General features: G+C 35.4%; 1 protein-coding gene and 1 long non-coding RNA gene across 4 annotated transcripts in view; one reads left to right on the top strand and one right to left on the bottom strand.

Moving 5' to 3' along the window:
- Positions 1-27538, bottom strand: part of GUCY1A2 (guanylate cyclase 1 soluble subunit alpha 2) — a 432229-nt gene that overhangs the window by 97545 nt on the left and 307146 nt on the right. The window contains exon 7 of one of the 3 annotated variants that reach the window (XM_082339922.1): positions 6951-18478. The exons of the other annotated variants lie outside the window; for them this stretch is intronic. Within the exon in view, the coding sequence (XP_082196048.1) occupies positions 18461-18478 (18 nt within the window). The 3' untranslated portion in view covers positions 6951-18460. Of the gene's footprint in view, positions 1-6950; positions 18479-27538 lie in introns of those variants that run through there. 3 annotated transcript variants of the gene reach the window in all.
- LOC309604981 overlaps positions 1-27538 on the top strand; it is a 159940-nt gene that overhangs the window by 7173 nt on the left and 125229 nt on the right. The gene's annotated exons all lie outside the window — the stretch shown is intronic.

Genomic DNA, 27538 nt, shown 5'->3' with positions numbered 1-27538 from the left:
TTTTTTTTTTTTAATCAGTCATCAATTTTATACACATCACTGTATACATGTCAATCCCAATCTCCCAATACATCACACCACCACACTCACCCTCCCCCTGTGGCTTTCCCCCCTTGGTGTCCATACGCTTGTTCTCTACATCTGTGTCTCAATTTCTGTCCTGCAACCTGGTTCTTCTGTACCATTTTTCTAGGTTCCACATATATGTGTTAATATACGATATTTGTTTTTCTTTTTCTGATTTACTTCACTCTGTATGACAGTCTCTAGATCTATCCACATCTCAACAAATGACCCAATTTCGTTCGTTTTTACGGCTAAGTAATATTCCATTGTATATGTGCACCACATCTTCTTTATCCATTCGTCTGTTGATGGGCATTTAGATTGCTTCCATGACCTGGCTATTGTAAATAGTGCTGCAATGAACACTGGGGTGCATGGGTCTTTTTGAATTATGGATTCCTCTGGGTATACACCCAGTAGTGGGATTGCTGGATTGTATGGTATTTCTATTTGTAGTTTTTTAAGGAACCTCCATACTGTTCTCCATAGTGGCTGTAACAATTTACATTCCCACCAACAGTGCAAGAGGGTTCTCTTTTCTCCACACCCTCTCCAGCATTTGTTGTTTGTAGATTTTCTGATGATGCCCATTCTAACCGGTGTGAGGTGATATCTCATTGTAGTTTTGACTTGCATTTCTCTAATAATTAGTGATGTTGAGCATCTTTTCATGTGCTTCTTGGCCATCTGTATGTCTTCTTTGGAGAAATGTCTATTTAGGTCTTCTGCCCATTTTTGGATTGAGTTGTCTGTTTTTTCAATATTGAGTTGCACGTGCTGTTTATATATTTGGGAGATTAATCCTCTGTCCACTGATTTGTTTGCAATATTTTCTCCCATTCTGATGGTTGTCTTTTCATCTTGTTTATGGTTTCATTTGCTGTGCAAAAACTTTTAAGTTTCATTAGGTCCCATTTGTTTATTTTTGTTTTTATTTCCATTACTCTAGGAGGTGGGTCAAAAAAGATCTTGCTGTGATTTATGTCAAAGAGTGTTCTTCCTATGTTTTCCTCTAAGAGTTTTTTAGTGTCCAGTCTTACATTTAGGTCTCGAATACATTTTGAGTTTATTTTTGTGTATGGTGTTAGGGAGTGTTCTAATTTCATTCTTTTACATGTAGCTGTCCAGTTTTCCCAGCACCACTTATTGAAGAGACTGTCTTTTCTCCATTGTATATCCTTGCCTCCTTTGTCATAGATTAGTTGACCATTGGTGCATGGGTTTAACTCTGGGATTTCTATCTTGTTCCATTGATCTATGTTTCTGTTTTTGTGCCAGTACCATATTGTCTTGATTACTATAGCTTTGTAGTATAGTCTGAAGTCAGGGAGTCTAATTCCTCCAGCTCCGTTTTTTTCCCTCAAGATTGCTTTGGCTATTCGGGGTCTTTTTTGTCTCCATACAAATTTTAAGATTTTTTGTTCTAGTTCCGTAAAAATGCCTTTGGTAATTTGATAGGGATTGCATTGGATCTGCAGATTGCTTTGGGTAGTATAGTCATTTTCACAATATTGATTCTTCCAATCCAAGAACATGGTATATCTCTCCATCTGTTCGTATCATCTTTAATTTCTTTCAATAGTATCTTATAGCTTTCTGCATACAGGTCTTTTGTCTCCCTAGGTAGGTTTATTCCTAGGTACTTTATTCTTTTTGTTGCAATGGTACATGGGAGTGTTTCCTTAATTTCTCTTTCAGATTGTAAAATGATTTTTTTTAAAAAGTCACTTCTTAAATGGCTAAACAACTTTCTTTAATTAAGATTATATATTTTTATATTCACATTCTTCAATTTTATGTAGATAAAATTAGCTTCATGAGGCCCTTATCCATCTTTATTGAACTTGTTCACTATGATGAAACAGAATGTTTAATAAATGTTTAATCTATTATAAGATATTTAAATATCAAATATTATAATTACCTTTCCATACTGCCAACAATATACTTAGGCAATGATGATGATGATAATAATGATGATGAAGCATTTCCTTGAAGGAAAACCAAAATATGTTATCTGTAACAATGAAATACTTAATGGGAATAGACTTAGTGAAAAAACAATATTGGGAGCAGGAAATTCTTTAAGCTCTGTATTTAGGATTAACAACTTGTCTCACTAGAGAAAGTAAGAAACGAGAGACAATTGGCTTATATGTGAACAAGGCAAATGGATAGAGAAACAATTTTTAACCAAACCTAAGTGATAAGGAAGTCTGAGATTTGATAAAAAGATAGTGGAAAAAAGACTGGAAGAAAATATGGACTAAATTTTTTAATAATATTATCCTTACTTTCTCTGACTCTGCTACAAAATCATGTGTAGAAATTTGATCCCTGAGAGAAAAATAACATAGAAATGGAAAATTCAGATTTGGAAGTAATCACGGACAATTACAGTCTAAGATTATGTGCTACACTTTCTTTTAACACTGTAATGCTGTCTGAAATACATATCTTCCAGCAAAGTAATTTATAGGCTACCAAACATATTTGTGATCAAGTTTGTCAAAAGGACTTATTTTCTAAATCAGTGTTTTTTAAACTGCTGGTCATAATCTTTCAGTGAGTTGTAAGATTTAGCATTGCTTTATTAATCTTTTGTTTTAATTTTGTGTACATTACATATACAAATAAACATAAATGTGTGCTCTGTGTCAAATGCATAAATGAGTTGTTAAAAAAATTTGAAAGCTATCATGTTAGGGAACATGAGTAAGTTGACTATGTTTATTGGAAACGTTTCAATGCCCTTGGGCAAGATTAACTCAAGGTATAAATGAAATAAATGAATGCCTATAACGTTGACTGAGGGATATAAGCAATATTTTCTCAGGAAGTTAACTCCTTGAACAGTTGCCAAGGCACCATTCTCTTTCCACCTTACCTTAAAGTCTCACCATTAGTACTTTTTTTTTCAGTTTTATTGAGTTATGATTGACACATTGTGTAAGTTTAAGGTGTACAATGTGTTGATTTGATACATTTATAAATGCAAAATTATTACCACCATAATATTAGCTACCACCTCCATCCCACCACATAGTTACAATTTCTTTTACTGTGATAAGAACATTTAAGATCTGCAATTTGCCCTTGATATTCACGGATCAATCAACAACCATGGATGAAAAATATTTGGAAAAAAATTTTCAAAAAGTTTCAAAAAGTGAAACTTGAATTTGCTGTGTGCCAGCCAAAATTTAAATAGCATATACATTGTATTAGGTAATATAAATAATCTAGAGATGATTTAAAGTATATTAGAAGACGTGCATAGGTTATATACAAATAATATGTCATTTTAATAAGGGACTTGAACATCCACGGATTTTGTATTCAAAGTGGGTCCAGGAACCACTCCACTGCAGGTACCCAGGAATGACTGTACTCTCTTAGGAACATTTAAGTATATAATATAGTATTATTAGCTAAATCCACCATGCTATTCATTAGATCCCCAAACGTTAATTTTATAACTGGAAGTCTCTACCCTTTGTGCAATATCTCCCAATTTCCATTAATGCTTCTTTAAGACTATAAAAAGTTGGCTTCAGGATCATTTTAAAGTAATTTTTTTTATTAAAATAAGATGAATTTTAAGTCCAGTTTATGATATTAACTATTTAGTAAACTGAACCACAGAAAGACTGGCTTTGAGTGAATAAGAGATACAGAGCATACATACCATGTCTCCCTAATGAGGGAGCCAAGTAGTTGAATGATGGGGGGACGAGCAATGGGCACTAATTGGGAAAGGAGGAGGAGCTTGGACAGGGAACCTGGTCCCTAACAGCCAGAAAGAAGGAGTAAAGATGTTGGGCCAGGAGAAGGAAGAATCTTGGCAATGTGATGCCCAAACTTGAATACTGGAGGAAATAAGGGAATATCTCTTAGAAATATCATCAGTCCTCTCCGGAGAATGCATTCACCAACTTCTCCTAGAGGAGTATTCCTCTAACTCCCGGAGACTGAAATGTTTGGTTACAAGTAGCCTGTAGACTATAACTGTTCAGCCACAGTGAATCATTATGTGCATGAATAGATAACAATATATTAATCTCCCTTCACCTTATGTGCCCTAGAAAAATAAATCTGAGTTCCCTTTTTATCTGTAAAACAACAACAAAAAGGGACCAATATCAGTTAATAGTAACCAATATTGTATAGTGCTTTTCTAATGTGCTTTTTAATTAACCATCTTCTGAATAACATAAAGCAGGTATATTATTACCCCCAGAGAAAACTCAGAGGTGTTATGACCCACACAAGTTCACAAACCTAGCAATTATTTGGGCAAGAACTAAAATCAGAGTCTTTGTACTCCAAACCCTTTACCCTTTTCCTGCTTCCTGATTACACTTACCTGCTTTTCCATTTGAGAGAGAACAAAAGGATCCAAAATTAAAGATACATTTTGCTTACCTCATGGCTCTGCCCTTGGCCTGCTATGACTTTAGAACATACTAAGAATATACTATAAACCTAAGAATATTTTTTCGTCCATTTATTCATTCTCTTTCACAATTGGTTGAAAACTACTGTATTTCATAGACTCTAAGACTCCATAAATTATAAAATGCATGGTTCATTTTATGTACCATTAAGAAGGGAAAAAACCATAAGCACTTGAACCATAACATAATGCTTTCATATCTCTTAGAATTTCCTTTAACAATTACTAAAATATTTCTTTTAGGCTTATTTAGATACATATTTTTATCATATTTACTATGTGCACCAATAAAAAGAGAAATATGAGCAAAATAATTTGAATTTATTCTAAAATTTCCTAATTTTCAGACTCTAAGCCTTCTGAGTCACTTTTCAAATTGGAGTTATTGTTGTCCATATGTTCCCACCTATGTTATCCTCTGTGACTTCTTAAGGGGTTTCACTTCAACAAGCTTTGATGTTGAAACTTCTGGATTTTACCAGAAGATGAGCAAAAGAATGTTTGCAATCACTAGGACTCATAGTTTTTATTTAAATAATCCTTAAATGGTTTGTAGATTAAACATCTAAGGTTGCATTTGTATATGCATGCCACCAGAAATAATAACAACTTTACATATGCACAGACAATAACAACTCCCTCAGCCTGACTGACTTTTGTATAACACCATTAACTGTAAGACATAATCTAGGTTCACTAATGTTAAATAGGAGTATAAAATGCATGTTTTAGAATTGATTAAATAAAATATTCTCCTTGTATTGTCTTTTTACTTTCCCTTTAAAAATAATAGGTGAGAGATTTGGATTGGCTTAACCAGTTAGCGCAATTCCTTCCAGAGAATCAGCCAAGATAAGATAATTATTCAAAATTAGTTAACCAGAGTGGTCAAATATAATAGCTGACATTTATTAAACACTACAAGGTGTCAGACACTATGCTTAATATTATTTCTAATTCTTATAACTTTGCATGAAAGATTTTGTTATACATTTTACAGATCAGGAAACTGAAACTCAGAGAGATTAAGAAATTTGTCCACAACCAAAAGGCAGCACATGCCAGAGCCTTAATTCAAACCCCTGCAAGACATTTCACTGTTTCATCTATAGCCCTCACTTCTCTCTTAATTTCCTTATGTGCTATTTTCTATCTATACAATATTTCTTTTGGAAACTGATCCTCCTTCCCCTCCCCCAAATTCCTTCATTTCTTTCTCCCTCTTTTTATTTTGTTCAGTTTTCTGCACTCATCAAATACTTTATGGTGAACAATAAGATATTCTAATTCTCAGGAGAAAAACTATTAGGAATTCTATTCTTCGTTGTCCATTTCCCTTTTGGAGTTACCCCAGGTGTCGGGTGATTTACATCTTACCTTTCCATTTCATTAGTGACACCAAAGGCTAGCTCCTCAGAGTTCCTTATCAGCATAACTGAAGTAGCAATCTCTCCAGCTGTCATAAAGCAGCATTATGTCTACATCCTCACTGAGAGGGGCTTTCCTTGCTGAAAGTAGGCATGGAAGTAGAAACAGATGCTATTAAGGAGAATTGGTGAGGGGATGAAATATTTTCTTGATAGATTTTAGATTAGCCACAGGGAAGTGATACGCTTTCTTGTTTCCAGGCCTTTACTTCTGTTGTTTTCTCTACTTCAAATGTTAATATTCCCGTCCTCCTATTATAGTCCAAATTCGCTTCTTTCATGGATCCTTCCTCAGATGCTCTGTCAAAAACGATAACTCAGTGTTCTCTTTACACCCTTCAGTGGATTTTATCATCATATTATGATATTATAGTTATCTTCCTGTCTAGTTGGATATCCTTAGAGAAGAAAGCATGTCTTCTTTAACTCTAGGGTCCTTTATTGAAGTGCTGTCTAACAGACATATTATATAGCCACAAATGTGAGCCACATGTAAAATTTAAAAATTTCTAGCAGCCATATTAAAAATAAGAAGAAACAGGTGAAAATAATTTAATTATATATTATATTTAATCTACTATATCCAAAATATTGTTATCTCAAGCAGTAATCTAACGTAAAATTATTGATAATTTTTTAAATTTTATTTTATTTATTTTTTTATACAGCAGGTTCTTACTAGTCATCAGTTTTATACACATCAGTGTATACATGTCAATTGTAATTTCCCAATTCATCACACCATCACCCCCACCACCCCCACGGCTTTCCCCCCTTGGTGTCCATACGTTTGTTCTCTACATCTGTGTCTCAATTTCTGCCCTGCAAACTGGTTCTTCTGTACCATTTTTCTAGGTTCCACATATATGCCTTAATATATGACATTTGTTTTTCTCTTTCTGACTTACTTCACTCTGTATGACAGTCTCTAGATCCATCCACGTCTCAACAAATGACCCAGTTTCATTCCTTTTTATGGTTGAGTAATATTCCATTGTATATATGTACCACTACTTCTTTATCCATTCGTCTATCGATGGGCATTTAGGTTGCTTCCATGGCCTAGCTATTGTAAATAGTGCTGTAATGAACATTGGTGTGCATGTGTCTTTTTGAACTGTGGTTTTCTCTGGGTATATGCCCAGTAGTGAGATTGCTGGATCATATGGTAATTCTATTTTTAGTTTTTTAAGGAACCTCCATACTGTTCTCCATAGTGGCTGTATCAGTATACATTCCAACCAACAGTGCAAGAGGGTTCCCTCTTCTCCACACCCTCTCCAGCATTTGTTGTTTGTAGATTTTCTGATGAAGCCCATTCTAACTAGTGTAAGGTGATATCTCATTGTAGTTTTGATTTGCATTTCTCTAATAATTAGTGATGTTGAGCATCTTTTCATGTGCTTCTTGGCCATCTGTATGTCTTCTTTGGAGAAATGTCTATTTAGGTCTTCTGCCCATTTTTGGATTGGGTTGTTTGTTTTTTTTAATATTGAGCTGCATGAGCCGTTTATATATTTTGGAGATTAATCCCTTGTCTGTTGATTCATTTGCAAATATTTTCTCTCATTCTGAGGGTTGTCTTTTCGTCTTGTTTATGGTTTCCTTTGCTGTGCAAAAGCTTTTAAGTTTCCTTAGGTCCCATTTGTTTATTTTTGTTTTTATTTCCATTACTCTAGGAGGTGGATCAAAAAGATCTTGCTGTGATTTCTGTCAAAGAGTGTTCTTCCTATGTTTTCCTCTAAGAGTTTTATAGTGTCCAGTCTTACATTTAGTCTCTAATCCATTTTGAGTTTATTTTTGTGTGTGGTGTTAGGGAGTGTTCTAACTTCATTCTTTTACATGTAGCTGTGCAGTTTTCCCAGCACCATTTATTGAACAGACTGCCTTTTCTCCCTTGTAAATCCTTGCCTCCTTTGTCATAGATTAGTTGACCATTGGTGCGTGGGTTTACCTCTGGGCTTTCTATCTTGTTCCATTGATCTATGTTTCTGTTTTTGTGCCAGTACCATATTGTCTTGATTACTATAGCTTTGTAGTATAGTCTGAAGTCAGGGAGTCTGATTCCTCCAGCTCCATTTTTTTCCCTCAAGACTGCTTTGGCTATTTGGTGTCTTTTGTGTCTCTACACAAATTTTAAGATTTTTTGTTCTAGTTCGGTAAAAAATGCCATTGGAAATTTGATAGGGATTACATTGAATCTGTAGATTGCTGTGGGTAGTATAGTCGTTTTCACAATATTGATTCTTCCAATCCAAGAACATGGTATATCTCTCCATCTGTTGGTACCATCTTTAATTTCTTTCATTAGTGTCTTATAGTTTTCTGCATACATGTCTTTTGTCTCCCTAGGAAGGTTTATTCCTAGGTATTTTATTCTTTCTGTTTCAATGGTAAATGAGAGTGTTTCCTTAATTTCTCTTTCAGATTTTTCATCATTAGTGCATAGTAATGCAAGAGATTTCTGTGCATTAATTTTGTATCCTGCAACTTTACCAAATTCATTGATTAGCTCTAGTACCTTTCTGGTGGCATCTTTAGGATTCTGTTATGTATAGTATCATGTCATCTGCAAAGAGTGAGAGTTTTACTTCTTCTTTTCCAATTTGTATTTCTTTTATTTCTTCTTCTTCTCTGATTGCCGTGGCTAGGACTTCCACAACTATGTTGAATAATTGCGGGGAGAGTGGACATCCTTGTATCGTTCCTGATCTTAGAGGAAATATTTTCAGGTTTTCACCATTGAGAATGATGTTTGCTGTGGGTTTGTCATATATGGCCTTTATTATGTTGAGGTAGGTTCCCTCTATGCCCCCTTTTCAGAGAGTTTTTTTCATAAATGGGTGTTGAATTTTGTCAAAAGCTTTTCCTGCATCTATTGAGATAATCATATGGTTTTTATGCTTCAGTTTGCTAACATAGTGTATCACATTGATTGATTTGCATATATTGAAGAATCCTTGCATCCCTGGGATAAATCCCATTTGATCATGGTGTATGATCCTTTTAATATGTTGTTGGATTCTGTTTGCTAGTATTTTGTTGAGTATTTTTGCATCTATGTTCATCAGTGATATAGGTCTGAAATTTTCTTTTTTTGTGGTATCTTTGTCTGGTTTTGGTATCAGGGTGATGGTGGCCTCATAGAATGAGTTTGGGAGTGTTCCTTCCTCTGCAAATTTTTGGAAGAGTTTGAGAAGAATGGGTGTGAGCTTTTCTCTAAATGTTTGATAGAATTCACCTGTGAAGCCATCTGGTCCTGGATATTTGTTTGTTGGAAGATTTTTAATCTCAGTTTCAATTTCATTACTTGTGATTGGTCTGTTCATATGTTCTATTTCTTCCTGGTTCAGTCTTGAAAGGTTATACCTTTCTAAGAATTTGTCCACTTCTTCCACGTTGTCCATTTTATTGGCATAGAGTTGCTTGTAGTAATCTCTTAGGATGTTTTGTATTTCTGCGGTGTCTGTTGTAACTTCTCCTTTTTCATTTCTAATTTAATTGATTTGAGTCCTCTCCCTCTTTTTCTAGATAAGTCTTGCTAATGGTTTATCAATTTTGTTTATCTTCTCAAAGAACCAGCTTTTAGTTTTTTTGATCTCTGCTACTGTTTTCTTTGTTTCTATTTCATTTATTTCTGCTCCGATCGCTATAATTTTTTTCCTTCTGCTACCTTTGGGTTTTGTTTATTCTTCTCTCTCTAGTTCCTTTTGGTGTAAGGTTAGATTGTTTATTTGAGATTTTTCTTGTTTCTTGAGGTAGGCTTGTATAGCTATAAACTTCCCTCTTAGAACTGCTTTTGCTGCATCGCATAGGTTTTGGATCGTCGTGTGTTCATTGTCATTGGTCTCTAGGTATTTTTTGATTTCCTCTTTGATTTCTTCAGTGATCTCTTCGTTATTTAGTAATGTACTGTTTACCCTCCATGTATTTTTGTTTTTCCCATGTAATTGATTTCTAATCTCATAGCATTGTGGTCAGAAAAGATGCTTGATATGATTTTGATTTTCTTAAATTTACTGAGTCTTGATTTGTGACCCAAGATGTGATCTATCCTGGAGAATATTCCGTTCGCACTTGAGAAGAAAGTGTAATCTGCTGCCTCTGGATGGAATGTCCTATAAATATCAATTAAATCTATCTGGTCTATTGTGTCATTTAAAGCTTGTGTTTCCTTATTAATTTTCTGTTTGGATGATCTGTCCATTGGTGTAAGTGAGGTGTTCAAGTCCCCCACTATTATTGTGTTACCGTCTATTTCCTCTTTTATAGCTGTTAGCAGTTGCCTATGTATTGAGGTGCTCCTATGTTGGGTGCATATATATTTATAATTGGTATATCTTCTTCTTGGATTGATCCCTTGATCATTATGTAGTGTCCTTCCTTGTCTCTTGTAACATTCTTTATTTTAAAGTCTATTTTATCTGATATGAGTATAGCTACTCCAGCTTTCTTTTGATTTCCATTTGCATGGAATATCTTTTTCCATCCCCTCACTTTCAGTCTGTATGTTTCCCTAGGTCTGAAGTGGGTCTCTTGTAGACAGCATATATATGGGTCTTGTCTTTGTATCCATTCAGCAAGCCTGTGTCTTTTGGTTGGAGCATTTAATCCATTCATGTTTAAGGTAATTATCGATATGTATGTTCCTATGACCATTTTCTTAATTGTTTTGGGTTTGTTTTTGTAGGTCCTTTTCTTTTCTTGTGTTTACCACTTAAAGAAGTTCCTTTAGCATTTGTTGTAGAGCTGGTTTCGTGGTGCTGAATTCTCTTAGCTTTTGCTTGTCTGTAAAGTTTTTATTTATTCCATTGAATCTGAATGAGATCCTAGCCGGGTAGAGTAATCTCGGTGGTAGGTTCTTCCCTTTCATTACTTTAAGTATATCATGCCACTCCCTTCTGTCTTGTAGAGTTTCTGCTGAGAAATTAGCTGTTAACCTTATGGGAGTTCCCTTGTATGTTATTTTTCGTTTTTCCCTTGCTGCTTTCAATAATTTTTCTTTGTCTTTAATTTTTGCCAATTTGATTATTATGTGTCTCGGTGTGTTTCTCCTTGGGTTTATCCTGTATGGAACTTGCTGCGCTTCCTGGACTTGGGTGGCTATTTCCTTTCCCATGTTAGGAAAGTTTTCGACTATAATCTCTGCAAATATTTTCTCTGGTTCTTTCTCTCTCTCTTCTCCTTCTGGGACCCCTATAATGTGAATGTTGTTGCGTTTAATGTTGTCCCCGAGGTCTATTAGGCTGTCTTCATTTTTTTTCATTCTTTTTTTTTTTATTCTGTTCCGCAGCAGTGAATTCCACCATTCTGTCTTCCAGGTCACTTATCCGTTCTTCTGCCTCAGTTATTCTGCTATTGATTCCTTCTAGTGTAGTTTTCATTTCACTTATTGTATTGTTCATCTTTGCTTGTTTTTTCTTTAATTCTTCTAGTTCTTTGTTAAACATTTCTTGCATCTTCTAGATCTTTGCCTCCATTCTTTTTTCAGGGTACTGGATTATCTTCACTATCATTATTCTAAATTCTTTTTCTGGAAGGTTGCTGATCTCCACTTCATTTAGTTGTTTTTCTGGGGTTTTATCGTGTTCCTTCATCTGGTACATAGCCCTCTGCCTTTTCATCTTGCCTATCTTTCTGTGAATCTGCTTTTTGTTCAACAGGATGCAGGATTGTAGTTCTTTTTGCTTCTGCTGTCTGCCCTCTGGTGGATGAGGCTATCTAAGAGGCTTGTGCTGCTTTCCTGATAGGAGGGACTGGTGGTGGGTAGAGCTGACTGTTGCTCTGGTGGGCAGAGCTCAGTAAAACTTTAATCTGCTTGACTGCTGATGAGTGGGGCTGGGTTCCCTCCCTGTTGGTTGTTTGGCCTGAGGCAACCCAACACTGGAGCCTACCTGGGCTCTTTGTTGGTGCTAATGGCAGACTCTGGGAGGGATCACACCAAGGAGTACTTCCCAGGACTTCTGCTGCCAGTGACCTTGTCCCCATGGTGAGCCACAGCCACCCCCTGCCTCTGCAGGGGACCCTCCAACACTAGCAGGTAGGTCTGGTTCAGTCTCCCGTGGGGTCACTGCTCCTTCCCCTGGGTCCCACTGCACACACTACTTTGTGTGTGCCCTCCAAGAGTGGAGTCTCTGTTTCCCCCAGTCCTGTGGAAGTCCTGCAATCAATTCCTACTAGCCTTCAAAGTCTGATTCTCTAGGAATTCCTCCTCCCATTGCCAGACCCCCAGGTTGGGAAGCCTGACGTGGGGCTCAGAACTTTCACTGCAGTGGGTGAACTTCTGTAGTATAAGTGTTCTCCAGTCTGTGTGTCACCCACCCAGAAGTTATGGGATTAGATTTTGCTGTGATTGTGCCCCTCCTCCTGTCTCATTGTGGCTTCTCCTTTGTCTTTGGATGTGGGGTATCTTTTTTGGTGAGTTCCAGTGTCTTCCTGTTGATGATTGTCCAGCAGCTACTTGTGATTCTGGTGTTCTCACAAGAGGCAGTGAGAACATGTCCTTCTACTCCACCATCTTGGTTCAGCAAAATTGTCTATTGAGATTTTAATATGTCTTATTTTATAGAAAGTGTTTTGAAATCTGGTGTGTATTTTTCATTTACAGCACATCTCAGTTTGGAATAGCCATATCTAAAGTGCTCATTCGCAACATGTGGCCTGGTGCTACCATATAGAACAGTGCAGCTCAGGAGCTTGAACATGAGGGGGGAGAACTCATAATTTTTTTGAATGAAAAGGCAGTGCAATAAAAAGATTGACAAGGCATTGTTTATAGTGGGAGAAGAAAAGAAAAATAGAAAATATTTATAGAAATTGAGCTTCAAAGACTCAGATATGGTGTTCTGTAAGTAAAAACAGAGAAAGTATTGGAAATAGGAGGATTTGAGGAACCAAAATTAAAGGTGATCAGTTTTGTACCCTTGTCAAATTACTCTGAAGGAAAGAAATATAGTGCTTTTAACAAAACAGTGGTACTTCTAGCACCAGCTACATATAGATATTTAGAAAAAAAATTTACGATGGTGATAATGACAACACATACATGTAACCTCTCCTCATTTTACAGACACAAGCAATTACCACAAACATGATAGATTTTACCATTAAATAAAATGTCACAATCAAGTGCACTGAATCCTTTTAGGTCATAATCTAGACAACTGTTTCATGAATTTGAATAATATTCATTTGTACATAGTGCATATGGCTAAGTCAACAAGTGTGAATAAAATTATGACACTTGAATGTGTAACAAGGCTGCTCATTTTTCTTCTCTCAGACTAATAGATTTATTATTTGATAAAAAGGAATGACTCTACTATATCTACTTAGTATTACTTACTTAGCAATTACTGTCTTTCACTGAGTGTCATTTGTGTTACTTCATCACAGTTCATATTGTTACTGAAATACATTCAACAAAATCAAATAATAAATGCAGAAAAAAACAGGCATACAGAATTTCAAATGGATGAATTCTTAATAGGTAAAGAGATATTTAAGCTAGTCTGAACTTCAGAGTGCTCTTTTCATGAAGATCCAATTTTGGTTTTGTTTGCTATTTGTCTGTTAACCTAACAGTTTTCCTTAGGTTTTAATAATAAGAAAAAGTAAATAAAAGTACACATATGTTCTTTTGATCTTTGAAAGGTTCATGTTAATGTCACAGTATCACACTGCTCACTTGCTCCCACCCAAGCTAGTATCCTGGAAGCAGTCTTTTGTTCCTTCGTGTACCTCATCTAATCAAATAATAATTTCTGTCAATTCAGATTCATATGTATTTTTGAACCCTTCTCCAACTCCCCTAATACTGCTCCCTTAGTTCAGGCTAACATCATCTCTTACAGGACTCCCCACAATAAACTCCAAATTGATCTTTCTGTTCCTGAGCTTGTCCCTTCAAATTCATAAGCCACAAATCTACCAGAGTAGTCCTTTCCCTGGTTGAAAAAAGTCATATCCTTTAACCTGACCACAAAGTGTTCCGATGTGGTTTCTGTCTCACTTTGTGTCCTTAATTACCCTCCATTTACTCTGTATTAATAATAAGCTGGTGTTTTTCATGATTACTTGTTGTGTTGGGTCCTCCTCAATCTTTCATATGTTCTCAATATACTTATTTTTCACTTATGTGAATGAAAAATGTGGACTGCCATATCAGTAAACAAAGCATGTTGTAGGTATCAAGCCACCACACCCACCCTGATGGTGAGCCCTGAGGGAATGGAGATGGAGGATGGAGACAAATGGGCTGCCAGTTGCCCAGTCCTCAGCCACTTCAGCTACCCTCAATGATGCACCCTGAGGGGACTCAGAACAGGACAGAACAGGATACTGGCCCATCTAGGGTGCTAAGGTGCATATCAAAGGAATGATTTCAATGAGCCCAGACCCTTGCATCTTCCCATACACAGAAAAATGCTAAATTTCTTAACTTGAGATTTTTAAAAATTTAAAACATCTTTTGATATTCCAACTACCTGGTCTTTGATGCAAAAACTCTGATATATCCTGGCTCTTCCCTTGTCTCTTTGGAGCAGTCACTCAGAAATATTCTGAGAGGCTGCCTCCTGGACTTGAAGTCCTCAGAAAGTCTGCCAAGTAAAACACAATTCTCAACTTTTAGGTTGTGCATTTTTTTTCAGTCAACACTTACATATAATCATGTGTTTGTATGTCTGTTTCTCCCACTAGTTTGTGAGCCATTGAGGTCAGGGATAGTCATTACTATTATATTTTTAATCTTTAGTTCTTCACATAATATAGCATATGCCAGAATCTTGAATGGAGAACCTAATTCCTAGAAGAGTGTACTTCACTATTCTAGGCATTCTGCAAACGTTTGTCGAAATGAATCAAATTTATGAACGTGAGCAGAGTCAGATACAAAAATCCAGAGTTTAACATACCATTCTGAAAATAAAATCTTACCTAGTTTGTAAGTCTCTAGTTTAAGAATCCACCCCAATCATGTTCTAATTTAGAAACTAGGTTAGAAATAAACTAACAAGAAAACCATGGATGTACAATATACATCATTATTAAATTATGAGTATATCTATCTTCCATCCATTACTGCATTAAGTGAAAGAAATACAGTTTGCTATCACTCAGAATTGAAAAGGGTACTGGAAACAAGGAAGTTGAGGAGTGTGTGAGACCCCTTGGAAATTTCCATTTAACAAATATGTTCCTGTGTGCTCATGAAAATAAATGTTTTTTTTTTTTTAATTATCAGAACTGTTGACTTGAACAATTTAACCTTATCTTGTACACTTTCCCCATACTTATCCTTTGATTTTACATTTTCTTAGGCTTTTTTGAAAGACATGCTTATGAAAGGTAATGAGCAGGAAGATTTCTTTGTCATGTCATACAATGAGCTTGTTTTAGGAGATGTTTGAAGAGAAACTGAGAACCCATATGAATGAGTGAAAAGAGAGGCTACTAGGACTTCCCTAACATTTGAAAATTGTAATTTGCCATCACAGAATGATGAGGTGGGGCATAGGGGCAGAACTCATTTTATGTCCATGGAAAAGCAGCTAATTATATACTTCATCAAAAACCATATTTCAATAGGCACTTATATTGTCAAAAGTGGATAATGAATGACTTCTCTTTGTCCTTAAACTGCTATATTTTAAATCATGCTTCCACTTTAACATTTCCAAAAATGTTGTCTAAATTTTGTTTTTTTTTAAGCTCCTGAATGTAAATTGCTTTGCATGAAATTATTTAAAATGCTAATAAAACACTGTTAAAAATTAAGGAAAAGACTAAAAAATTACTAGATTTAGGAGAGCGAAAAACGAGTCAAATTCACCCTGAGTTAATAGAATATATTAAAAAGGGAAGGAAGGATTGAATTATTTGGCATAGCTTTACCCCTTTTAAATAGCTCACAGTAGGTGTGACCAGAAGTTACTAGAATACAATATTCATATTGAAAATTATTCAGTTCTTGTATTTTTATTTAATGACACCTGTACTTAAAAGACTCTTACTAAACACCACAACAATTCTTGGGAAATGTATACACACACACACACACACACACACACATACACACACACACACAAATATGCTCTTTCCCTCTCTTAAAAAGAAGTGAGAAGTGTTTTGTATAATTGCTTTTCACCTTCTAAAAAACAGTAATTTATTAGCCATTTTAATACACTGTGTAGTATATCCCTCATTATATTGCATCTCATTTTTAAACAATAAAATCCTATCAAATATTTATTGTAATTAGCATTTGTTGCTACATATCACTATTTCAGTGCATTGAGATTTTAATATTAAAATTATTTTTATGATATGGCATGAACATTAATCAGTGTTTATTCCATAGCAACAAAAGCTAATGGATACTTCCTTCTTAACTACTCATCCATCTGTACACAATAGATACCCAATAAATAATTACTAACCATACGTAATTACTGTCCTAATATGCAACACAGCTGTTCTCAGAATAAACTATATTTGCAACTATGGCCCTTCATGGCCATTGTGACATCTTGCACCTGGATAACACATTCTGTCTCTTGCCAATAAATTCTTCAAGCATTCCTTAAATCCTACCGTGGTTCTGCACTAATTACAGCCATAAGGGTATATTTTGGGGCCAGCAAATATGTTTACTATCTAATGTAACTTCAATTTATACCATTTTTATTAGGACTTTGTTTTCAAGATTGTATATTTTCAATTATTTTGACAGTCATTATCAATATCTGTTAGAGAAACACATGGTGAGTTTCCATCTATAGCCACAGTATTAAGATTCATGAATAAAAGTAATTTCTCTCTGGCTAAAGGTTCAGGCACAGAACTGATAAAGTAGAAGCCATGAGTGAAAGCCACTGAAATCTGGGAGCACCTTGCTCCTCAAAGATGATCAGTATTGAGAGCAGCAGGTCATAATGCGGGGGAAAAAACTTTGTGCTAAAATGACCTAGGTTCGATTTCTGGCTTTGTCGTATATTACCCTGTGACTGGGGCAAATCACTTCCTTTAACTGAGCCTATTTTATTTATAAAGTGAGGAAAGCAAGGCATATTTTTGGGGGTTGCTGTGAGAACTAAAATAGTTAACATTGACATATGCTCTAACATAATGCTTGGAATGGAGTAGACACTCAACAAACGGCTAGCACTCCTACTAATAAAGTGATGATGATGATGTTTTAATGAATGAATGAAGCTTATTATCAGGGAAGTAAGGTAATAACCAAAATGTATCTCTATATTTTCTCCTTCTAAGTGAAACTCCTCACCCTTCCAGTACCCAACTCCATTCGGCTGTAACACCTATCCAAACACTGCTGGATGGAGGTGGGAAATGAAATAGGAGATAGATGGGCCACTGGGCCGGACAGCTGGTGTCTGTCAAGTGGAGCAAAACTGAAGTTTTGTCCTCAGCCAGACAAGAATGACTCCCGTTTCCCTTCCTCCATTGATATGGAGGGAATGAACTAGCAGTGGGGAATTTTTTGCAGCAAAAATAGGAGTGAAGTTTTCCCTCTCCTGAGAACAAGGAGAATAAAGGGAACAGTTAACAGGCTAGAGAAGAAACATAACCTGGCCTGAAAGAGTTAATCACTCCTAGTTTTGTTTTTTTTTTAACTGTTACTAATCTGTAGTGTCTGTAACTAGATTTGTACTTCACAAAGCTAACTGATTACTCTTTAACACTATGTGAATTACATCCTGCCCTCCCTTGTAGCAAATCACCCTTTGTAGCATTTGCATTTCAGAAAAAAGGTCACAGGCCAATATGACTGTCTTGAAATAATTCAGGAAGAAGAATGCAAGACCTTCACTACTTTGATCCTTATCATATACCCTGGGACTGCGAGCCCCACATATAAAATCTTCTCCTATTCCCGAAGGAAAGGGGCACAGTTCTTGAGGCACTAGCTTGCTGTGTCTTCCCTTCTGCCTGGCAGAAAAATAAACCCATCTCTCTCTTCCTCCAAAATCTCTGTCTCTGTATTTCTGCTTGGCATCAGTGCACAGGGAAACCGATATTTCGGTAACAGAAAGAAGAGAGGAAGTTCACCTCTCTGGAACTTGAATAGACACGTCAAAGTAAATAAAAGACAAGACTCAAGAATCAATACTGTGACATTTTAATATTTGCATATACAAACAGCCATTATTATGTGGTTTATAGCTAACATCACTGAAATTAAGGTTGGTGGTGGAATAAAGAAATTGTTACTGAGTCCAAGTTCATACTTCTTACCTCACAACAGGCCAATGAATTGGGAGACAAGGGATAACAACTTTATTCGGAGAGCAGAGAGTCCAAGAAGATGGCAGACTAATGTCCCAGAGAACCATCTTGCCAGGCTCTGAATGCTAGTTTCTTTTACAGAAAAAAGAGGTGAGGAGGTAAAGTAAAACGGCCATAACTTGTTGCAAATATTTCCTGGTTTCAGCCAGACTCTGGGAGGGGATGTGTTAATTTCCTCTTTCCTGCAGCCAGGTGGGCTGGGTCAGGATGTTTCCTGTGACTAAACAAAGGTTTTAGTTTAATAGTCAGGCATGGGGGGCAGGGTTCCAGGAGATAGGCCATTATGTATACTTTAAGCTATAGGCAACATCCCTTTAGTGATTAACTTGTAGCAGAAGCAATAGAATACAAAGGATAAAGTAAAAGAAACACATCAAAGCCAGATTTGTTATTCCTTATTACAAAATTATCCAGAAAAGGAAGGTTTGTTGTCTGAAGAGATGAGAGAGTTTTCCAAGGGAACTTAGAAGGAAAAGAAAGCACATAGAAAGAAAGAATGTTTGGGCACCTAGGAAGTAACTAAATGGCACTCTAGTTAGAAACCTCTTTTCAAACTGAGTTGTGCAAATAAATAATCACTGTCTTTCAAATACCAAAAAAAGTTTTATGATATAATATACTGGGAAATAGTGGGTTAAAAAGTTGAATGAATTTCTTAACCTTGAGACTTTTCAGAATCTTTAAAGTGCTTTGCAAATCCTCATGTAGTAGGCACTTCCCAAAGTTACTTTGTCACCAAAATTTCATTTCATATGACACCCATGTAACATCACATGAGATAAGTTTTAAGACTGCTATCCTACAAGATCCATTGTAATGTGGAGAAGCCAACAGCTACCAAAGGATTAACACTAAAGGTGCTTATTAGAAACAGCTGTGAATCCAGTTGTAGAAGACATACAGCAATATATGGCAAAAGGAAAGGCTATGACTTCGTTTTTGTTTTGTTTTTTTTCCCCTGTAAGTAGCTCTTTGCAGGGAACCACACTCAGCAGGAAATTCCTTTTCTTGTCAGTTTAAGCAAAGCTACATTGTAACTGCCAACTACAAATTTGCACTTGCCATCTACCTCTACAAGAATTACATTATGAACTGTTGCAACTGCTGACCTTCAACACCCCCTGAAAGGAGTTCAGGGTAGAGATCAGGAATGAGGTACTCTGTGCTCTGGGAAAACTGGCAGAATAGGCCTTCAGATAGTTAGATATTTTCAGGAGAAGACTTTATGAGCCCAATTCTTGTATCTCCTCTCTAGAAAAGCACTAAAATCTTTCATGGTGACGTCTTCTCTTTGTGAATAGCAGTAACCTCCACGAGCCTAGCAGCAACCTTCTGCAAAAAATGTGTGCTTGATTGCATGTACTCCCCCTTTACCAAAATCACATATATACTGACCTTCCCCCCTACGTCTACGGAGCAGTTTCTCAGAGCTATCTGAAATGCTGTCTCCTGGGCTGTAATCCTCATTTTGCCCCAAATAAAGCTTAACTCACAAATCCCATATTGCGCGTTTGTTTTCAGTCGACATAACTAACTTTTAAATCCGGTACCCCCATGCTCTACTGATCTCTGGCCTTAGCACACCTTTCAGATCTTTTGATCACACAATATCTTGCTTAACATGTTTGTTTTTTTCTGTAGATCAAAGAAGTAGAAATGAAGAATAAGTAAATAACAAATGACCAGATCTCTTCCCTAGCTTCCCCTTCAGTACTCTCATGAAAAAACTGTGTGAACAAACTGTGTGAACAAGATAGCATCTAAATAAAGATGACTATAAATCCAGAAGCCTGCACGCAGTGGGGGGTGGTGACAACTATGACCCCCTATCTCAGTGATTAATGGAGATTACTCCCCTTTTTCCCTTTAAAAACTTTCATGGCCAAGCAGAATCTTCAGAGATGGTTTTGGGGGACACTGAATCCACCATCACCCCAGATTTTGGCATTCTGATTAAAAGCAACTTTCCTCTATCAACATTTGCCTTTCTCGGGTGTTGATTTTCCAGTGGCAAGCAGCAGGACTTGAGTTTCGTAACACCCCTGCTACCAAACCCTTTTTTTGTTTGTTTGTTTGTTTGATTGGTTTTGTTTTTTTCCTCCAGAAATCGGAAAATAATAAATTAGAACTGGGATTTTGTGAGATCTTAATACTGATAGGTGACCTGTAGATTTAGTGGTGTGTGTGTGTGTGTGTGTGTGTGTGCGCACGTGTGTTATCTTTCCCATGAGTAAAGTTTACAAAAGTGCTAGGGTTGGGGTGGTGGTTCCCAGGAAGGGCTGCGTACACCAGCATCCCCTTACTTGTTCACTTACCCTTAAACTTTAACAGTACCCTTTTATTAGAATGTTAATATTCTAATATTCTCTTATTAGAATATTAGAATTAAAACAGCAGCGCTGTGGATTCTTGTGGCAGTGATATCCTTAAACACAATAGCTGATGGTAGGAGAGTCAACCAAAGCTTAGAGAGGCTTGGTAGAATTTCCCAGATTCTTAAACTCTCATTTCCTCCAAAGAAAATGAAGAAATAAAAAATATTAAAGTAGTTAAATTTTTTTTTTGATTTTGATGGTAAGGTGGGTGGTTAAATTATTATGTTAAAACTTCAGAGTATAAAAATTGGAGGCAACTTTCTCTTTTTTAAAAGGTAATTATGATAATAGAGCTCTGCTATTAGGAGACTAAAGCCCTTTTCCTATGAAAGGAGAAAATATACCTAAAAATGACAACTGTCAAAACAATAAACCTGAAACAAACATAAAATGCAAAAGGATCCTGAGATAATAACACTAGTCAGCTCTATAGAGCAATACACAGCTGGCTGTGTATATATGCATGTACATATGCAGAATGTATACACTAAGTCTCCTGACTGTACATACATGAATTGGGACAGCAGGAAACAAAGAAGCTGAGGGAAAAAGAGGAGACACAGCACCTCATTATTCAGCCCTTCTGTGTCTCCACCCTGCTTGATCTCTTAGGCAGCTAGATGTTCTTTACCCATTTATAGATTCTGAAACACTGACAGATGAAATTCAGAACCATGGAACATGAACCCAAGTAACACTATTTTCTAATTTTTTAAACAATTCCGTCTACTCTCTTTTAATTGACCTTGATATTATAACCTTTATTTTTAAAAATTTCACTGTATATGGCTGCAGGTCATGTGATTTTAATTATATTAATATGCTATATTTTAACTTCTCAGTAAATTAGTTTATCTTTTCAGCCAGTGTTCCAAGCCATGAGTTTTGAAATTAATTTAGGGAGTTATGAACATAATTTTTTTAATTAAAAAGAACAAAGCAGAATAACACAGCATAGTATAGAATAGAAAATATCAGATTGCTTTGTACACAGCAAGGGTAAATATTGTTTCATAAATTTTTGTCTCTGTATGCCTAGTAGAATCATGATATAATTTTTTCTTACTATTGTTCATAAGAAAAAATATTTGAAGTCTAATGTTTTAGGTGATATTTGGGTGTCAAGTTTTCATTTGTGCTGTGAAATCAATCATGTTACATGTCCCATGCCTGTCAAATCCTTTGGCTGTTCCACTTTGCAGCTCCTGAGCCTGTGAGTTCAGCCATAGTTGTGGTGGACAGTTCTAGAAGCTCTTAGACTCACTCTGTATTGATACGTTTTTGCCTCAAGCACATTAATGTTTTTGTTGTTGTTGTTTTCACTTTTTTACCCTGGAGTTTTTCTAATCCTGTGGAGTCCACTGGGGTGAGTTAGTGAGAGGGAGTTAATGCCCTTAGGGCAATATTCAACACTTTAGGTCAGAACAAGTGGATAAATATTTTGCCTGCCTTCTCCTGGACAAAGACGTTAAGAGGCATTCTTTATGTCTCCTATGAGAAATCCCAGCAGCATCAAGTCCGCATTGCTCACAGGATGTGACCTTGAAAATGTAACTTTACATTGTCCTTTCCTCTTTGTCTCACTCTCCATTCTCACTCCTGACCCCTGGTATCACTTTCAAAGAAACTACCTATACCCAAGACCTCATCTCAGACTTTTCTTTCAAGGAACTCATGCCATAATATTTACATTTAGACTTAGAATTATCAGATATTAAGTTTTGGAGATTCCTTAGAAGTCATCTGTTCCTATCATCCAACTTTCATTAATTTTTCTGACAATGAGTCTTATATTTACCTTTGGAATAACTGTATTTCCAATTAATATACATACTTCTAACAGTTGTACTGATATTTAGCAATAAATATTTCTAAAAATTCTGAAAGGACCATGTACAGTATTCATTAAGTATTTATCATGTAGCTTAATTTTTGTGGGAATATTCTAGGAAACTTTACCTCTAACTGCCAATAGTAAGTAGGACTAAGAAAAAAATAAAGGAGGCCTGAAGATTTCTATTTTGTCTGTTTGTTTGCAAATGATGTGTTTCCTTCAACACATTTTTATAACTTCAGAAGAGTAAAGATAAGGACATTGAAGTTATAGAGCTGATTGCCCATTTTAACACAGCAGGTGGGAAAAGTCTAATATCTGTGATGTAGTGAAATGTACTCATCAGTTTCACCTGTAACTCAATAGAACCTTCAAGATATTGATCTTAAATAATACACAATATGCCTTTCTTCAAAAATTTTTATAGACAATATCATCACATTGTTTTTAAGTGACATTGTATTGTACAAAGTATTGACAAAATACCTACCAGTCAAATGAATTCTCTAAAAGATATTTATGCTACATAAAGTTAGGAACTCCTCAAAATCCATATGCAAAAAAGTCATGCAAACCATAAATGAAATATTTACTTAAAAATATGGTATTTAAGATAGACAATAATAACAAGTGTTGGTGAAGATGTATAAATATTGGAAGCCTCAAACATTGCTGGTCAGAAGGTAAAACAGTGCAGCTGCTTTGGAAAACATTTAGCAGTTCTTCAAAAAGTTAAACATAGAGTTACCATATGAGCCAGCAATTGTATTCCTAGGTGTGTACTCAAGAGAACTGAAAATATGTATTCACACAAAAGCTTGTATGTGAATGTACCTAGCAGCAGTATTTATAGTAGCCAAAAAAATGGAAAGCGAGAAGTCAATAAATTGAATGAATAAACAAAATGGAATATTATTAGCTATAAAAATGAATGGAGTACTGGTACATACTATAACATGAATGAACCTCGAAAACATTAGGCTAAGTGAAAGAAGCCAGTCACAAAAGGCCACATACTATATTCATTCCATTTATATGAAATATCCAGAGGAGACAAATCCACTGAGAGAGAAATATTATAGTTGTAAGAGGCTAAGGAGAGAAAGGGAATGGGAAGTGACTGTTAATGAGTACAGTGTTTTTTTTTTTTTGAAGTGATAAAAATGTTCTGGGATTAGATAGTAGTGAAAGTTAAGCAGCTTTGAATATACTAATTAATTATCTTAAAAACCACTGTATTGTACACTTTAAAAAGGTGAATTTTATGGTATGTAAATTCAATATCACTTTTAAAAATATGGTAGCAAAGTTCCAGTCTTTCTTATACCATAACAGAAGGATGTGAAACTGTAAGATACCCCATGGAACACAGACCCCAAATATGCAGTTCTGTCTGTATGTCAGTCTTACTGTGAAAGTGGGTGATGAAAACCACGTTCACTCACATGACTCAGATGGTATCCAATATAGCGTAGCCACGTGTAAACATCTAGCAATAAATGTCCCAGTAATAACAATATAATAAAATATTGAATACTTCAATGTTATTAAAAAGATAAAATTTTAAATTCCTATATGGGAAAGATAAGACCTTGTTGCAATTAGAAAATATAGTACCAATTCAAATTGCATACAAATATAGAATGACACTACTAGAAATGAATCATGCAACACTATAAATGGTTGTTAAACATTAGTGAAATATTTGATTTATGCCAATCACTCCACAACCAAGGCATTTTCCAGTCGAACAGTGGATGGAGAAAAATTTCTATATTTTATCTTAGAAATACTCAATCAGAAAGGCAGTTTCGTTTTTTTTTCCTCCATGTATTTCTTTCTTTTCTCTTGGGAAATATTTTCAAGGTGTTGGTGAATTACAAGAACAGAAACATACTTGATGGGTCGTCCTACTTGTCAATCAAGTTAACAGCTATAAAATAAAATAAGTTATTCTGCTAAAATTTAACTTGTAACGATAAATTTAGTTCTGAAATTTGAACAAATGACTGTTTCTTAAAATTAAACTATGACGCTTGGTTAATTTTGTTTATGTGCCATTGCATGGTAATTAATGTTTCCTCTTTAAGGATACTATCTTAAAGATAGGATAACATTGCTATGTGAAATATTTGAATGGACTAGCTATTGGTACATTTTATACTTTCACTGAAAAAGGTTGACAGTGATAATTCTAAAAATAGTTAATGACAGAAAGGGCTAATTATTCAATCTTTGGTAACTCCAGCGAGTTTTGGAAGTAGTTTCTAGATTCAAGATATTTAAATGTACACATATCAAAAAGAAAAATCTGCTCCCTTTCTAGAGCCTTGTCAGCTTAGGCATTAAAGAATGTACAGTAGAACTGGACATGTTCACTTTAATTAAACCCAGTTTATAAAGATTTTTTTCTGAGGTTTTATTCTCCTTTGGTTAGTCTCATTCACCTAGTCATTCGATTAAATCACTTTTCTATTCCCTTAGGGATTCCCTTCCTGGGATTTGACACAGACCTGGTTTCCAATCTGTCTGGCTACTGACATGAATAGTACTATGTTACAACCCAGGATCCTGAGCTATGGTTATTAATGCAGACACCCACGATAATTTTCTGATTTATTTTAAAAAACAAACTTCTTTCTTTTTAATTTAAAATATAAAGTCAATATTATGTTCCCCAAATGCTATCATAATGGGCTTATTTATAGAATAAAATTATACAATAAGTTGCAGTTTTCCACATCTATTGGGTATCTGGTATCAGGCACATAGTAGTGCCTTGATAAACATTTTAGATGGAAAAGCAATGTATGAAAAAGTGAACAAGAAATGAATAAGTATACATTAGGATATAATTTTCCCTATTCGTCAGAATGAATATCCTGCATTAGTGTATCAGTTATAATTTAATTCAAAAATATTAATAAATTGCTTGTACTATAGTGTACAAAGATGAACAAACCATGGACCCAGACATGAATGTTCTTACAGTCTAGTTCAAAATACACAGGAATATACATAAACTATTTATTTGGAAGATGTCATGTGTTAAATATCAACAGTTAAGTGTGACTAAAGTTATAAATTTCCTAAGGAAGAAGCAAATAATTTTTATTAAAGAGAATGTGAGTATTGGGATTGACTTCATAGGGGTTGAGCTGGGCCAAGAAGGATGGATAATATAGGAAAACACACAAATGCAAGACAAATATCATAGACAAAACAAATATAACAGACAAAACAAATGTAACAAACAAAACAAAACAATAACAGCATGGCTAAGGAGGCAGCAATGTACAGAATAGCCATGATTCTGGTATGCTTAATGCCATAATATTGTGGTGGAATGTTATTCATTTAATTGGATATAGGTTTGAAAAGGTATCTTGGGGAAAGAGTTAAGGTGCTGATTAGGATTTAGTCCTTATTTTATAGACAATGGAGAGCCAACAGAATGGCTTTGTTGTTGTTTTGGTCATAAACAGAAAAGCAGAATATGGCATAGTTCTAGGGGAAAGCTTTGGAAGAAAATGACAATTTTGTGTCTAATAATGGATATAGCATTACATAGGTAATGCTATATCATATAGTTGAATGTTGCTAAGAGAGTACAGTCATCCCTCGGTATCTGCAGGGGATTGGTTCCAGGACCCTCTTTGAATACAAAATCCACAAATGCTCAAGTCCCATATTAAAATGGTGTACTGTCTGCATATACACTCTGCACATCCTCCCATTATACATTAAATCATCCCTAGATTACTTACATTACATAATACAATGTAAATGCTATGTACATAATTGTAAATACATTACAAATGCTATTTAATTTTTGCTGGTGTACAGCAAATTCAAGTTTTGCTTTTTGAAACTTTCTGGATTGTTTTTTCAAATATTTTTCATCCATGGTTGGTTGAATCCATGGGTACCAAGGGTGACTTGTAGATCTTAAATGTTCTTATCACAAAAGAGGAAATGGTATCTATGTGATGGGATGGAGGTGGTAGCTAATACTATGGTGGTAATAATTTTGCACTTTATAACTGTATCAAATCAATATGTTGTACACCTTAAACTTACACAATATGCCAATTATATCGCAATAAAACCGAAAAAACAAGTACTGATGGTGAAACTTTAAAGTAAGTGGAAAGAGAATGGTGCCTTGGCCACTGATTGAGGAGTTAACTTCCTGAGGAAATACTGCTTATATCCCTCAGTCAGCATATTATAGGCATTCATTTAGTTCATTTACACCTTGAGTTAATCTTGCCTAAGGGAATTTAAATGTTTCCATTAAACATAGTCAACTTATTCATGTTCTTTAAAATGATAGGTTTCAAAAAATTTTAATACTACTCATATGAAAACAGGAAGCAAAGGAGAAAACATTTGAAGAAAGAACCATGTCGAAGAGGGGCGTTGAAGAAAAGTTGAGATCTTTCATATTGATGTCTTCTATCATTTCATTTAATTAGGAAAGTAAATGTCTATTGAAAATAAAAGTAGCAAGGTTAAGAGACAAATTTAAAGACAGTGAAAAATATTTGCAATAGTCACAGCGAGGGATAGTAAAATGACATCCCTGAAGATTTTAGGGACCAGTTGAGTTTAAAAGGTATGCACTTTCAATAAATATCTAATTCCTATAATTATGCCATTTTCTCCAGTAATGCTCATTAATCTCAGACCAATAATTTTCTACTTCGGTAGTCCAGTATGATGGAAATAAAGAAGAGTAAAACTAGAGGGCTATTAGGAGCAATGAGTGAGACAGAGACAATGGGATCCAGGCTAGATAAGGTGTTATGGATTAGATTGTGTCCCCCCCACCCCCACCCCCAAATTTAGATGTTGAAATCCTAATCTCCAGTACCCCAGAATGTAACCTTATTTGGAAATGCGGTCATTGCAAATGAAATTCATTAAGTTAAGATGAGGTCATACTGGAGTAGGGTATCCTAATAAAAGGAGAACTTTGGAAGCAGAGATAGCATGCACACAGTGAGAATACCATGTGAAGGTTGGAGTTGTGCTGCTACAAGTCAAGGAACTACCAGAAGTTAGGAGA

Source organism: Balaenoptera borealis (assembly GCF_965194805.1).
Source record: "Balaenoptera borealis genome assembly, chromosome: 11".
NCBI lineage: Eukaryota > Metazoa > Chordata > Mammalia > Artiodactyla > Balaenopteridae > Balaenoptera > Balaenoptera borealis.
The sequence above is the reverse complement of the archived record's forward strand: the minus strand, read 5'-3'. Positions and strand labels throughout refer to the sequence as shown.